Here is a 17009-nt window from a genome sequence, read left to right as displayed (position 1 = left end):
TTTCCAGTCAAGAGAACTTTCATTTTAAGTTCATAGAAACTGACTGGGTTGAGTAGTTTAGAACCGCAAACATAGCATGCTAGCATCCCACTCAATACATGAGAAAATAAACAGTAAATTACTGCTTAATTAACCCTCATAAATTTTTTTTTTGCTGCGATCATAACAAAATAATCGCACAAAATGTGAGATACCCAGAATATGCCTATTCCCGTAAATGCCGACTTTAATTTACGCTTTTTCTCATAGTATATGATGCCTCACCACATCGCAGAGTTTTTTGTAAGATTAAACCTTTTTTTTTCAAAACATATTATACAATGTTTAAACATTTTTAAAAAGTGTCTTAAGCTAAATTTATTGCGACAATATGCTTATTCCAAGCTATATTTAGCACACCCTTCATGCTCCTGTTTACTGGCCTTGTGGTTACAGTATCCGCCCTGAGATCGGTAGGTTGTGAGTTCAAACAGAGTCAAAGACTATAAAAATAGTCTAATAAATTAACTCCCTGCTTGGCACTCAGCATGAAGGGCTGGAATTGGGGGTTAAATCACCAAAATTCTTCCCGGGCGCGGCCACCGCTGCTGCTCACTGCTCCCTTCAATTCCCAGGGGGTGATCAAGGATGATGGGTCAAATACAGAAGATCATTTCACCAAACCTAGTGTGTGTGTGACAATAATTGGTACTTTAACTTTTATGATTGAGGTATTCATAGTCGTCGCATCATTTTGGTCATAGATAGATATATAGTACTTCATTGATTCCTTCAGGAAAATTTAAATTCCAGCAGCAGTGTACAGAGTTGAGATCAATTTAAAAAAAGCAAAAAGTAAATAATTGGGGTTTATATGGAAACAAAATAGAGAAATATTACAATAACAATAAAAAATAAAAAGCAACAATGGGAATAAAAATATAACAGTAAAATAAAAATATAACAAGAAAAAGTAGGCAGTAGTGACCATGTTATGAAAACGTATTGCACTGTTATTGTTTTGCATCCCCTGTCATCCTAGTACCCCCCGCCCCCCGCCCCAGAGAGGAATTGTACAGTCTAATGGCGTGTGGGACAAAGGAGTTTTTGAGTCTATTAGTCCTGCACTGCCCTGCGATGAGGTGGTGACTTGTCCAGGGTGTACCCCGCCTTCCGCCCGATTGTAGCTGAGATAGGCGCCAGCGCCCCCCGCGACACCAAAAGGGAATAAGCGGTAGAAAATGGATGGATGGATGGATAGTCCTGCACTTGGGATGAAGCAGTCTAGCACTGAACAGGCTCCTCTGGCTACTGATAACGCTATGCAGAGGGTGACTGGCATCATCCAGGATGCTCACTAGTTGACCTCTATATGTATGATGAGATTACCCCAGATCTTCAAGATGCAACCTTTTAACCAAATTTGCATAATAGGATATTGAGACTGATTTGGTGAATTTAAAGATTCTTTTTTTTATTTATAAATACAATTGTAAATGCGTATTTGGTGGGTAGATTTAAAATGTATTGTATTGTACCGTATTCTGTAAATATATAGTACAGAATAAACTCGATTGCATCACAGAAAGTTTCTCAAACAAATCAAATGTTCAAACAAACATAACATATTACAAAGTGATCGCTGCAGACACGGGCATGGTCTGATTGTATTCCTCAAGATGATGAAAGTGATATTTTTAAGAGTAATTTCCTTCAACGCACTTTTGTGTTTTCCTGAATTTATTACCTTTATGGGCCACTGATTTCAGGACGCTATGAAAGCTTTTTCCAATCTTTCTATTTGAATGATTTGAACACCCAACAGAACAGCGGTATGCCATTTTCTGCTCAAACTCTACACTCACTCTCTTGTTTTGATGCTACGCTCTCACTGCTTGACCATTGTGTGATTAAAGCCGCCAAGAAGAAAAACGAATGTGAAGTCATTGCAACCCTCCTACAAAGAAACTTCCTTCTTATCAAGCCAGTAAAAATAACAGATAACTTGTTTCAATATATATTTTTCACTTTAGATATAACTGTAATTTGTGCACACCTTTTTTGCGACTGGCTTTGGGGCAGCTTGTTTAGTCGCAAAGGTGTCTTTGTGGGCTTTCAAAACATTGTCGTAGCGATGCTGCGGTTTCAGGTGGCTGATGAGGTTTGAGGTGTTGAAACACTTAAAAATAAACGCAACGTTTGTTTACACGGAGCTCAAGGGAAGTTTACGACAGCAAGGCACGGAGGAAAAAACTCTTGCTTCATTGGAGCATTTTTTGCTTTCAAATTTGAGGATAATAATGTTATTGGACTAGTCCTCATATCAGCCTCACTATTATCATATTTTCTAGACTATAAGCCGCAACTATTTTCCCACGCTTTGTACTCTGTGGCTTAGAAAATTATGCGGCAAATTTGTGGATTTTTCTTCACTAATGCCCATAATGTTTTGTATTCAACAAATAGTTTTTATAGAACACCAACAGAGACACTAAAATGGTGTGTTATTTTTTGCGCCACGGTGTTTTGGACAAGTTTGCTCACTGCAGGTGTTGTATGTTGAAAATGTATTTCCTGTTTCGTGCCTTGAACCGAAAGTATTCAACCACAGCGTTTCTGCTGGAAAGGATTCTTCAGTCATCACTCCAAGTAGGGCCTGGCGATATGGCCTTTTTTTAATATCTCGATATTTTTAGGCCATATCGCGATACACAACATATATCTCGATGTTTTGCCTTGGCCTTGAATTAATACTTGATACATATAATTACAGCAGTATGATGATTTTATGTGTCTACATTAAAACATTCTTGTTCATACGGCATTAATATACACTCATTTTAAACTTTCATGTAGAGAATGAAATCACAACTAAGTCAATTGACCAAAACTGTATTTATCAAGCAGTTATAAGCAGGTGACTTTTCAAATGATGCTACATATGAGCAGTAATGCTACTTTTGGTAGCAACGCTTGTGTCCCACACTTGACAAATTAAAGTTGTCTCTTCGACATCTTCCCACTTGAAGCCGAACCGCCGCTAGACGACGGACCCCCTGCTGTTTTTCTTTAGAATTAATTCTCCCTTCATTTGTTACAAGATCTGCACCTTCTTAGTCTCGTATTACCACTCGCACGACTTCGCTAGCATCACAGCTAACGTTACCCAGGCTGCTACCTCTCTGTGATGTGATGTGCGTAAGAATGTGCGCTTGCTGTCTGTGAGAAGGAGACAGAAGAAGGAGTGGGAAGAGCCTGTAGTGTAATGCCCGCAGCTAAAAGCAACTGCGTGAGAATGTATACTCGAATATCACGATATAGTCATTTTCTATATCGCACGGAGACAAACCCGTGATATATCTCGCATATCGATCTATCGCCCAGCCCTAACTCCAAGCAACGTTTCTAAGTTTTATAACAATAATTAAAACAATTCGTACTTACTAAACTGTTCATATGCAATGACCGAGCTATCATAATGTAATCAAGCTAGCGTTGTTAGCATTGGCGAATGTGCTAAAACATTTACAAATGTCCGTGTTAGTATTATTAAAGTACAATGGCATTTTGTTTGTATTGTTTCCGTTTCACAGATTCACCAAAACATCACCGTGAAGTTATGGAGTCTGTTTAGCTGATTGGTAACCTGGCTTCACCAGCGATTGGGTCTATGATAAAAGGCGCCTTTTGGAAAAAATTAAGATATCCAAAGTCTTTTGAATCAATATATGCGGCTTATAGTTCTGTGCCGTTAATATATGAACACATATTTTTGTTCTTTTGAAATTTGGTGGCTGCGGCTTAAAGGGCCCAGGCTAAGACCGATTTTATTCAAATTTTATTTTAATCTTCTATTCTTTTCTCCCATCCCCCCCTCCCCGTTTACCTGTATGTCATCTTTTTTTTGTAAGGGGCGCTGGAAGCCGGCAGACCCGTCAGCGATCCTGTTCTGTCTCCCTGTAATGTTTGTCTGATCTTGAATGGGATTGTGCTGAAAATTGTAATTTTCCTGAAGGAACTCTCCTGACGGAATAAATAAAGTACTATCTATCTAATCTAATCTAAATACTGGTGCGCACTATAGCACGGAAAATAGGGCACACCTAAATGGGTTAATGGTAAATGGGTTATACTTGTATAGCGCATTTCTACCCTCAAGGTAGGGCTGGGCGATATATCGATGTATACGATATATCGCGGGTTTGTCTCAGTGCGATATAGGGGCGGCATGGTGTAGTGGGTAGAGCGGCCGTGCCAGAAACCTGAGGGTTGCAGGTTCGCTTCCCACCTATTGACATCCAAATTGCTGCCGTTGTGTCCTTGGGCAGGACACTTCACCTTTGCCCCCTGTGCTGCTCACACTGGTGAATGAATGATGTATGAATGATAGGTGGTGGTCGGAGGGGCCGTAGGTGCAAATTGGCAGCCACGCTTCCGTCAGTCTACCCCAGGGCAGCTGTGGCTACAGATGTAGCTTACCACCACCAGGTGTGAATGAATGATGGGTATCCACTTCTCTGTGAGCGCTTTGGGTATCTAACAATAGAAAAGCACGATATAAATCTAATCCACAATAATAATAATAATAATAATAATAATAGAAAATGACTATATCGTAATATTCGAGTATACGTTCTCACGCAGTTGCTTTTGGCTGCGGGCATTACACTACAAGCTCTTCTCACTCCTTCTTGTCTATCTTCTCACAGACAAGCAGGCGCACAAACTTACACACGTCATATACTGACACATCATACGTCACATACGTATACGCCCTCGCCCAGCAGAGAGGTAGCAGACTGGGTAACGTTAGCTGTGATGCTAATGTAGCCGTACGAGTCGTAATACGAGAGAAAGAAGGTGCGAATCTGGTAACAAATGAATCCATCCATCCATCCATCCATCATCTTCCGCTTATCCGAGGTCGGGTCGCGGGGGCAGCAGCCTAAGCAGGGAAGCCCAGACTTCCCTATCCCCAGCCACTTCGTCTAGCTCTTCCCGGGGGATCCCGAGGCGTTCCCAGGCCAGCCGGGAGACATAGTCTTTCCAACGTGTCCTGGGTCTTCCCCGTGGCCTCCTACCGGTTGGACGTGCCCTAAACACCTCCCTAGGGAGGCGTTCGGGTGGCATCCTGACCAGATGCCCGAACCACCTCATCTGGCTCCTCTCGATGTGGAGGAGCAGCGGCTTTACGTTGAGCTCCTCCCGGATGGCAGAGCTTCTCACCCTATCTCTAAGGGAGAGCCCCGCCACCCGGCGGAGGAAACTCATTTCGGCCGCTTGTACCCGTGATCTTATCCTTTCGGTCATGACCCAAAGCTCATGACCATAGGTGAGGATGGGAACGTAGATCGACCGGTAAATTGAGAGCTTTGCCTTCCGGCTCAGCTCCTTCTTCACCACAACGGATCGATACAACGTCCGCATTACTGAAGACGCCGCACCGATCCGCCTGTCGATCTCACGATCCACTCTTCCCCCACTCGTGAACAAGACTCCTAGGTACTTGAACTCCTCCACTTGGGGCAGGGTCTCCTCCCCAACCCGGAGATGGCACTCCACCCTTTTCCGGGCGAGAACCATGGACTCGGACTTGGAGGTGCTGATTCTCATTCTGGTCGCTTCACACTCGGCTGCGAACCGATCCAGTGAAAGCTGAAGATCCCGGCCAGATGAAGCCATCAGGACTACATCATCTGCAAAAAGCAGAGACCTAATCCCGTGGCCACCAAACCGGAACCCCTCAACGCCTTGACTGCGCCTAGAAATTCTGTCCATAAAAGTTATGAACAGAATCGGTGACAAAGGACAGCCTTGGCGGAGTCCAACCTTCACTGGAAAAGTGTCCGACTTACTGCCAGCAATGCGGACCAAGCTCTGACACTGATCATACAGGGAGCGGACCGCCACAATCAGACAGTCCGATACCCCATACTCTCTGAGCACTCCCCACAGGACTTCCCGAGGGACACGGTCGAATGCCTTCTCCAAGTCCACAAAGCACATGTAGACTGGTTGGGCAAACTCCCATGCACCCTCAAGAACCCTGCCGAGAGTATAGAGCTGGTCCACAGTTCCACGACCAGGACGAAAACCACACTGTTCCTCCTGAATCCGAGGTTCGACTATCCGGCGAAGCCTCCTCTCCAGTACACCTGAATAAACCTTACCGGGAAGGCTGAGGAGTGTGATCCCACGATAGTTGGAACACACCCTCCGGTCCCCCTTCTTAAAGAGGGAGGACCGGAGGGTGTGTTCCAACAACAAATGAAGGAAGACTTAATTCCCAATAAAAAACAGCAGGGGGTCCATCGTCTGGCGGTGGTTCGGCTTCAAGTGGGAATATGTCGAACAGACAACCGTAATTTGTCAAGTGTAGGGCACAAGCGTTGCTATAAAAATATCATTACTGCTAATATGTAGCATCATTTGAAAAGTCACTCGCTAGAGAATTTAATAACGTCTGTAGTAACCTACCACATAGTAAAGGACGAATACTATTTGATTTCCTATTATGCAGTTCATTTTTATTTGACATTTTAAATGTGTCTGACAATCTTGCACTTTCTGTTTTGGAAATGACATGAATGTTTGTGCCACTGCTTAATAACTTTAATAAATACACTTTTGGTCAATTGACTTAGTTGTGACTTACCTCTCTGCATGAAAGTTTAAAAGTAGCATATATGAATGCAGTATGAAGAAGAATGTTTTATTGTAGACACAGAATCATCATACTGCTGTGATTATATGTATAAAATGTTCATTCAAGGCCGAGGCAAAATATCGTAATATATATCGTATATCGTGACATGGCCTAAAAATATCGAGATATTAAAAAAAGGCCATATCGCCCAGCCCTACCTCAAGGAACTCAGAGCGCTTTGACACTATTTTCACATTCACACACTGATGGCGGGAGCTGCCATGCAAGGCGCTAACCACGACCCATCAGGAGCAAGGGTAAAGTGTCTTGCTCAAGGACACGACGGAAGTTTCGAGGTTGGTAGAAGGTGGGGATCGAGCCAGTAACCCTCGGGTTGCTGGCACGGCCACTCTCCCAACCGCGCCACGCCGTCCACCTAAAAAACATACAGCGTTTAGCATATCCTGACTTTTATCTCATTACAATCTGACCGGTTTCTTCTTAAGATTATCAAAGTGTGTCCTAAAGAGCAAAACAACAAGTGTGATTGACAACAGGAAGTGACTTCAACACACAAAAATAGGTCAAATTAACAATATAAGATCTTTTAAAGCAGCCATTCGTGTTTTTACCATCCAGTGGTTTCTCAGTTCAGGCAAAGTGTCCGCAGCCTCCGCCGAGCTTTTGGTCAGGTAGAAGGCCAGAAAGTGACTCAGTTTAAACTTTCCCTTGTCTTTCTCCATCCCAAAACAATCAGCGTATCGCCACAACGATGGCCACGTGCCAGCAAATGTCTTCATAAACCAACGGCGTTATTGATCTTATTTTCAGGGTTGCCTTGCTCTGACTGACTGCAGATGAACCTAAACCAGAAGTCGGCAAGCAGGATGTCATATTCATTCTCACAGTCCTGCACCCATACAAAACAACACCTACTCTGTAATATTCAATGCAAACGTATCAGTCAAAAACTGCACTGTTCCTTTATTTTTGTCAACGCACATCTAAGCACTCTCCAGGATCATTGAAAATCAGTAAAGATCTAGACAGAAAACTACTGCTTTAGTTTTGAAAGATTACAATTTTATTTTTAAAATGATGACTTTTTTGGGGCTAATATTTCTATATGTTTCTTAAGACAGCGTAACTCTTAAAAAAATAAAAAAAGAAACCTTCCAAAATGCTTTCTAGTAGGATTACAACTTTAATGTCATAACATTACAGCTCTTTAAGATATTGTTTTGTTTTCTTCTAAAAAACAAAACAATAAACAAAACCCAACATTAAAGGCCAACTGAAATGAGATTTTCTTATTTAAACGGGGATAGCAGGTCCATTTTATGTGTCATACTTGATAATTTCGCGATACTGCCATATTTTTGCTGATAGGATTTAGTAGAGAACATCGACAATAAAGTTTACAACTTTTGGTCGCTAATAAAAAAGCCCTGCCTTAACCGGAAGACGCAGACGATGACGTCACCCGTGTGAGGGCTCCTCACATCCTCACATTGTTTATAATGGGAGCCTCCAACAAAAAGAGCTATTCGGACCGAGAAAACGAAAATTCCCCCATTAATTTGAGCGAGGATGAAAGATTCGTGTTTGAGGATATTGATAGCGTTGGACTAGAAAAAAAAAAATCAAGTAAAAAAAAAAAATACGTGATTGCATTGGGAGCGATTCAGATGTTTTTAGACACATTTACTAGGATAATTCTGGGAAATCCTTATTTTTCTATTGTGTTGCTAGTGTTTTAGTGAGTTCAATAGTACCTGATGGTCAAAAGGGTGTGTCCATGGGTGTCTTAAGGCCGGTGTCTGATGGAATTCGACGGCAGCTGTATGGACGGCACAAGCTCAGCTGATCTCCGGTAAGTGGTGACTTTTCACCACAATTTTCTCACTGAAAACTGCTGGTTGACAAGTGGTCGGGAACCATGTTCGCTTGACCGCTCTGATCCATAGTAAAGCTTCACCTCCGGGAATTTTAAACAAGGAATCACCGTGTGTTTGTGTGGCTAAAGGCCAAAGCTTCCCAACTCCATCATTCTACTTTGTCTTCTCCATTATTAATTGAACAAATTGCAAAAGATTCAGCAACACAGATGTCCAAAATACTGTGTAATTATGCGGTTAAAGCAGACGACTTTTAGCTGTGTGTGTGCGCAGCGCTGGTATTTCCTTACAGTCCGTGATGTCACGCGTACACGTCATCATTCCGCGACATTTTCAACAAGAAACTCCGCGGGAAATTTAAAATTGCAATTTAGTAAACTAAAAAGGCCGTATTGGCAAGTGTTGCATTGTTATTATTTCATCATTGATATATAAACTATCAGACTGCGTGGTCGGTAGTAGTGGGTTTCAGTAGGCCTTTAAAGTTAAAGTTAAATTACCAATGATTGTCACACACACACTAGGTGTGGCGAAATTATTCTCTGCATTTGACCCATCACCCTTGATCTATTTTAACTTAATATGACTACTTGCCTGACATTGCAACTTTGTTCATTTACCCTCATAAGTTACCATTTATTCATTTTTTTCCCTTTTCCCCAATATATTTTATTGAGCATCAACAGTGCAGGACAACACAGTGCATATCACTGAGGGCCACATCGCATTTAAGGCAGTTCTCAGAGGACTATTTGTAACTGTGAATAATTTCACCTCATGATATTACTATACAATTACCTATGCATTTGATTATCATTATTTTTTACATACAGTGTAAAAAAATATTTTTGATTTGGCTGTAAAAACTGGCAGGTCAGCACAATTTTACCATACATTTCTCAGTGGTTATTACAGCATACTACTGTAAATGGAAAAGCAGTACTATAGATTTTTACAGTAAAATTATGGCAACTGAGCTGCCAGTTAATTTTTACCGTGAGATCTATTGTCATTTTACAGTGTGCAATTTGATGGATAACTCGCTTCAGAGGCGGAACCAGGAAGCATGTCTCACCCTGCAGGACTGTTTTGAGACCACAGACTGGGACGTGCTCTTTGATTGACTGATTGATTGAGAAGTTTATTGACGCCTTAAATAATTTAATCCATGTAATGCTTTAAAAAGGCAAATGGATGGCACAAAAAGCCAAAAGGCTTGTTTCAATTGTGCATACTTGCCAACCCTCCCGGATTTTCCGGGAGACTCACGAAATTCAGCGCCTTTCCCGAAAACCTCCCGGGACAAATTTTCTCATGAAAATCTCCCGAAATTCAGGCGGAGCTGGAGGCCGCGCCCCCTCCAGCTCCATGCGGACCTGAGTGACGTGTGGACAGCCTGTTTTCACGTCCGCTTTCCCACAATATAAACAGCGAGCCTGCCCAATGACGTTATTACTGTAGAATGATCGAGCGCGAGTTCTTGGTTTCTTATTTGGGTTTATCGCTAGGCAGTTTCATTAACGTCCTCCCAGCGCGGTAACAACAAACAACAACAGCAGTCACGTTTTCGTCTACCGTAAAGCAGTTCGTCTGCCGTAAACAGCAATGTTGTGACACTCTTAAACAGGACAATACTGCCATCTACTGCACATGCATATGTGACAGTAACATCAACGGCAGGGGTCACCAACCTTTTTGAAACCAAGAGCTACTTCTTGGGTACTGATTAATGCGAAGAGCTACCAGTTTGATACACACTTAAATAAATTGCCAGAAATAGCCAATTTGCTCAATTTACCTTTAACTCTATGTTATTATTATCAATTAATGATAGTGTGAATGTTGTCTGTCTATCTGTGTTGGCCCTGCGATGAGGTGGCGACTTGTCCAGGATGTACCCTGCCTTCCGCCCGATTGTAGCTGAGATAGGCGCCAGCGCCCCCCGCGACCCCGAAAGGGAATAAGCGGTAGAAAATGGATGGATTGATGGATATTTATCTTTGTGGAAACACTGATCATCTTAATGATTTCTTACAATAAATATATATTTTTTATGTCATGTTTTAAATAGGTTAAAATCCAATCTGCACTTTTCTAGCTGTAAATATACTCCTCCCCTCTTAACCACGCCCCCTGCCCCACCCACGACCACGCCCCCACCTCCCGAAATCAGAGGTCTCAAGGTTGGCAAGTATGCCATTGTGGTCCATTACATATTCATCATATTTGATGCATTCATCAATAAAATATATATAACCTGTAACATGTATATAAAAATATCACATAAAAAATGGATGAATTATGTTTGCATGACTATGCACACATTGACTCCAAGAGTGTGCAAAACAGAATGAGAAAATATATATACACTATAACCTCATATAAACCTGCTTGATGCTTCGGAAAGTTGCCTGGGATCAATTTTGGTTCAGATCAAGTAGAGGTTGAGCTGAGCCAGGATTTTATGGCAGTTTTAAAATTTAGTAGGGAAGTTCGAATTTTAAGGTCTGTTGGTAGTGCATTGTACTGTGTGGTGGCAAAATAGTAGAATGCTGTTTTTCCCACGACAGTCTTGAATTTGGAGGGGACGAGGTCTGAGGAAAGCCCCCTCGTGTAGTTACTGTGAGCATCACTTACTTTGGTGAAATAGTTCGACAGGAACTTGGGGACAGTTTCTCTGAGCAGCTCTGTAAGCCTCGCGAAACAGACATTGATTGCATCACAGACTACATTAATTTCTGTGAGGACTCCATCATACACTCCCTACAAACAAACAAAAACTACTTTGGGCTCTAATTCAAATCCTTTGGTTTTTGCCCTTAAAGTCCCCCTGTGTCCAGGAACTGATTTACTGAGTTTGTAAACAATAACAAAAGTGACACATGAAAAACAAAACTATTTTGTTAAAATCAAAAATATCGATATAATTACTGTAGTCTAGTTGATGTACAGATGCAGTACTATTACTGATATCAATACTGTTGATATTTGTATTTATCCACCCACCTCTGTTTGCATTCAAGAGCTCGCCCTTAGTGGTTAGTAGGGCTGTGAATCTTTGGGTGTCCCGCGATTCGATTCAATATCGATTCTTGGAGTCACAATTCGATAATATATCGATTTTTTCGATTCGATTCGATTCAAAAACGACATTTTTCCGATTCAAAACAATTCTGTATTCATTCTATACAAAGGATTTCAGCAGGATCTACCCGTCAGCTGACATGCAAGCAGAGTAGTAGATCTTTTAAAAAAAAACTTTTATAATTGTAAAGGACAATGTTTTATCAACTGATTGCAATACTGTAAATTTGTTTTAACTATTAAACGAACCAAAAATACGGCTTATTTTATCTTTGTGAAAACATTGGACACAGTGTGTTGTCAAGCTTATGAGATGCGATGCAAGTGTAAGCCACTGTGACACTATTCTTTTTTTTTATTTTTATAAATGTCTAATGATAATCTCAATGAGGGATTCTTAATCACTGCTATGCTGAATTTATAACTAATATTGATAGTGTTGTTGATAATATTCATTTTTGTTTCACTACTTTTGGTTTGCTCTGTCTCGTGTTTGTGTCTTCTCTCAATTGCTCTGTTTATTGCAGTTCTGAGTGTTGCTGGGTCAGGTTTGGTTTTGGAATTGGATTGTATTGTTATGGTATTGCTGTGTAGTGGTTTTTGGATTGATTAAAAAAGAAAAAATAAATTAAAAAAATAAAAATAGATTTTTTAAAAATGAGAATCGATTCTGAATCGCACAACATATTCGATTCGATTCGTATTCGTATCGATTTTTTCCCACACCCCTAGTGGTTAGCATGGCTTATTAAATCTTCCAACCGCATGTTTGGTAGAATGTTTAGCTACTCCTCGTCCTCCAGTGATACTTAAAAGAAATAGTTTATTTTCCGCCATGGAGATGAGGATTAGTGACTTTGGGGGAGAGGGACGCGAGAACGCTACAATGCGTTGATGCCCCAGTCTTCCCTTTCTTGACTGTCAAACCCAGATCCTTGCTGTCAAACACAGCTAGGACACAGCGAAAATGTGTCATTAACATGTTCAAGTTAAACCAGAGAAAGGGCAGGATGTAAATGAGTGTTTGCTGAGTCATAGAGGCGCAGGTAAAACTCACCTCAACACTAATTTGGGCAAAGTCCTTCTCTATCCACGAGATATGAGCCTGGTTCTAAGTGGTGTTGGAATGGAGAGGTTACTTTGTTATTAGTTTGTGCAGAAACACACGCACACGCACGCGCACGCACGCACGCACGCACGCACGCACGCACGCACGCACGCACGCACGCACGCACGCACGCACGCACGCACGCACGCACGCACGCACACACACACACACACACACACACACACACACACACACACACACACGCACACGCACACGCACTGATAGAAACAAGGGTTGGTTGGACAGGAAGTTTCTTTCTTTCAGCCCTTGTTTCCTCTTTTTCTCAAGCTGACCTCACTTCCTTCCTGCTACACAAGTTTAACCTAAAGACATGTAAAATATATAAAGGGCCAATGTAACAAGTACAGTAGGAAGAAACTTCTGACCCGCAGTGGGAAATGTAGATTAATGCGATGGATAAGGTTAATTATAGAACACCAAGGTAATTGTTGGTACATTTTCAAGGAGTGAACCTAATTGTAGAATATGTTTATGCTATTATATTCCAATGTTAGTCCCTTTTAATTACGTATTTTCAAATGATAAATATTACATTTGCTCTTCTGTTGTGACTTTATCGTACAAACTAGCCCATTTTTCATTGTAACATCGAGACTTACCTCAGCAATATATATTTATTTAAAATTATTCTCCTATAAATCCTAATTGAATAGAAAATAAAAATTGTACTATCAAAAATGACCAATTCTTTTTTGCATATTACGATTTGTATCTACTGATACAGCGACTTTATTTTCAGTAGAGATAAAAGCGTATTTTTCTTAAAAAAGCATTTTATTCTTACAGTAACAATAATATTCTCCCTTTTGTAAAATGGCCCCTTTTCCTGCGATAAAATTGACACACCATTATCAGAAAATTAAAACGTTATTCTCTCTAAATCATTATTTTGAGTCTGATTTACTAAAGGTTTGTGTGTACTAAAAGGCATGCAAACTTGATAGCACACACAAAGCTTATATGTTAAATTGATTATTAATCACACGCAGCCTGATTTACTAAACTAGAAGGAGATTGCGGCATCCAAATTAGAGTCTTTATTTAGCACCTCTGAAAAGTTTGTGCAAACTGACAGTTCAGCACACGGCTGAAGGATTGGTGCTCGTGCTGCACAGACAGACGATAGACAGAAGACAATTCTCCGTCCTATTTGTGTGTGTCAAGTGTCAACATATTTGGACTGACATAAATAAAACATACTAGACATATAGCAACATCCTGTTAGAGATACTGCATGCTGGGTGACTTAGGGGGCTGATTAACACAAATTAAATTAATGTGTTTTGGTATCTTTTAGCATTTTTTTAAATATTAACATACATTTTATATGAAAAAAAAAATGTTGAAATATGGATTTAGTGCATCTTGATCACATAAGTGTGGCCTCCCATGAGCACATCTTTACAGCGCTAAAAAAAGGGGGGAAAAAAAATTAAATGTTGATGCACGGCATGAGTCTGACTGCTTCTAAAATGCCCATAAAAAGTGGTAAATGTCTCCTGCTTGTTTGAAAACATAGGAAAAAGCCACAGGTCGGAGCATGATAACATGAATATGTGGTAAATGATAGCATGTCTCTGTGATGATGTCCCGTATAGTCCACGCAAAATACTCATTTAAATTTAAATAAGGCGGTCTGCACCACTTTACAATTGTACACTCAGTCTTAGAAAATCACACGCAACACGCCCACTAATAGTACACGCTGTTTTATTGTTTGCACACACTGTTTAGCGCGTGGTGTTTGGATATTAGTAAATCAATCCCTTTATTGTAAAATTAAAAACTTTTCTGTCCTATTATTGTGACTACACTGCTGCATAATTCCTAATGGTGTTTGACACCAGCATAAAAACAAGTATCGGAAGATATCCCATAAAAGCAGTCCTGCAGCATGACTACTTGTGCAAAGTTGGACAGCAAGTTAGAGTGATCGAAATGTCCACCAATAATCACACATGGTTTGTATTTTCTTTGTATTTTAGTTAAGTCCTTTACAAAAGGTAAACATTATAGGCTTTAGGCCAGTGGTTCTTAACCTGGGTTCGATCGAACCCTAGGGGTTCGGTGAGTCAGCCTCAGGGGTTCGACGGACCCTCCGCCGCGGAGGTCGAGACACACCAGACTCATCGTGCAAATAAAAACTTCTCCATATCGGCGTATTTCGGATACGGCCACAGCAGAAGTGATACTGATTTGCAGGTGTGTAATTTGTTGTGAGTTCATGCACTGTGTTGGTTTTGTTCTTTGAACAAGGTGATGTTTGCGCATGGGTCATTTTGTGCACCGGTAAAAAAAAACAACTTTGACTTGAATTTAAAAAAAATATATATATTTTTCACGAAAGAAGGGTTCGGTGAATGCACATACAAAACTGGTGGGGTTCGGTATCTCCAACAAGATTAAGAACCACTGCTTTAGGCTAATAGGAGCTAGCAGCTTCACAACAGCTAAGCATAGAATAGCACACTAAAAAGACCTTAATTGATCAACATTGCAGTCTAAAACATTTAATTTGTCAATATAAACAAGATCACATAATTATAGTTGTATATTGCTTACAGATACAAAGTCTCCAAAGCAGAAGAGTATTAGAAAGTATCCAGCAACCAAAGTGTCCTCATCATTTACCTTACTACAGCATGAGCTTAACTGAATTAATTATTGTGACCACTGGATGTCTCCAAAAACAAATGAACACTACACTTCAAAAGCATAAATCGGTCATAATGTTAGTGTTTATACCTACCATTGTTATGTGTAATTTCTAGGAGTGTATTTGTATTGAACCGTTTCGGTACGGGGGTTCCGGTCCGGTGCGGAGAAGTACCGAACGAGATCCACACGAAAATATGAAGTAGCCGCCTATGCTAAAGTCTTAACAAGCTGCTCCGCTCCGTTCTGCCTCTGTCTCCTGCACAGCACCCTGCATTGTCCCTCCCACACGACCATCTGATTCGTTACAACAGTAGCGATAACAAGCCAATCAGCAGTGCGTATTCAGAGCGCATCTAGTCAGCGCTTCAGCGTCGAGCAGATAGGCGTTTAACAGGGGAGCAACGGACTCTCCCCAAATTATACTAAACACTTCCAAGTCAACTACTTTCTACACAAAACTATGAGCCCGTTGACCTTCTAGAAACAAACTGCAGCTCAGCTCACTCGCAGTCCTGGCTTTAGGTGAAGGCTAGTTAGCTTTTAGCGTAACGTTAGCTCATTTTGCGGTGTGTACGTGTGCATGTGTGTGTGTGTGTTACGGACAGTGTTGATTGAGGTGTGTTGAAGCAGCAAAAAAGGACATTATGTTAAATGAAGAGTCTCTGTCTGTGATAGTGTATATAATAATGTAAGTGCACTACAAAGCCTACATGAAGTCCATGGTGTACAGGGATGAATAGTCTCTCCTATTGCTATTGTACTATTTTAAAGCTATCGTTACATTAATCATTAGTAATGTAGCAGCCTAGTTTTGAATGGCAGGGTCCCTGCTATCACATGTTGATACAAATATAACATTTACATAATAAAAATCAACTACAGGCTTCCCCAATGCTGTAATAAATGAAGCATGATGAGTTGACTTGTAACTGTTTAATGTTGCACTTTTTATATGTAGAAGAAAAGTTGTGTCATTTTAATTCATCCATGCAACAACTTGAGGCAGTTTAATGTGGATTAACGTGGGAAGAATTATTATAGTGTTCCCAATGTTAAAAGGATCAAGCTATTGTTTACAAACTTGGTAAATAAGTAAGCAAAAAATTCATATTTTGTGGTTTTCTTACTGTAGCGAAAATGAACCGAACCAACCTCTAAACCGAGGTAATACCGAACCGAAATTTTTGTGTACCGTTACACTCCTAGTAATTTCACTCAATCAATCCCTTTCTAACATTCCACAACACAAAATAAAACTATGGCTATGATTCATGCTGATTACTATCGGGTTAATATCGGTACCGGCCATTAATCAACGCTCCCATATAAGTATTGTATTGAAAGTGAACAAGTTGAGAACGCCCCTAGTATTTACTACCCGGTTCTCCTAACATTACAACTTCGATTCGATGTTATTGAGACTTTTCACAGAATGACAACGTATTTATTGTAATATTACAAGCAATGTTCTCATATTACTACTTTTTTCATATCACATTGCGATATTACAAATTGTATATTAATATTACAGTATTTCCCTCACCACTTGCTGCGGTCTTGGTGCATCGTGGATTTGAAAGTACCATTGAGTATATTAAAATTTGAGTAGTTATTT

At 40.6% G+C, this 17009-nt stretch overlaps 1 protein-coding gene across 4 annotated transcripts in view; it reads right to left on the bottom strand.

Annotated features, from left to right (window-relative positions):
* Positions 1 to 17009, bottom strand: part of rps6ka1 (ribosomal protein S6 kinase a, polypeptide 1) — a 171167-nt gene that overhangs the window by 22572 nt on the left and 131586 nt on the right. The window contains exon 2 of one of the 4 annotated variants that reach the window (XM_061895973.1): positions 12665 to 12718. The exons of the other annotated variants lie outside the window; for them this stretch is intronic. Within the exon in view, the coding sequence (XP_061751957.1) occupies positions 12665 to 12718 (54 nt within the window). The remainder of the gene's footprint in view (positions 1 to 12664; positions 12719 to 17009) is intronic. 4 annotated transcript variants of the gene reach the window in all.

The sequence above is a fragment of the Nerophis ophidion genome, linkage group LG03, assembly GCF_033978795.1.
Source record: "Nerophis ophidion isolate RoL-2023_Sa linkage group LG03, RoL_Noph_v1.0, whole genome shotgun sequence".
NCBI lineage: Eukaryota > Metazoa > Chordata > Actinopteri > Syngnathiformes > Syngnathidae > Nerophis > Nerophis ophidion.
The sequence above is the reverse complement of the archived record's forward strand: the minus strand, read 5'-3'. Positions and strand labels throughout refer to the sequence as shown.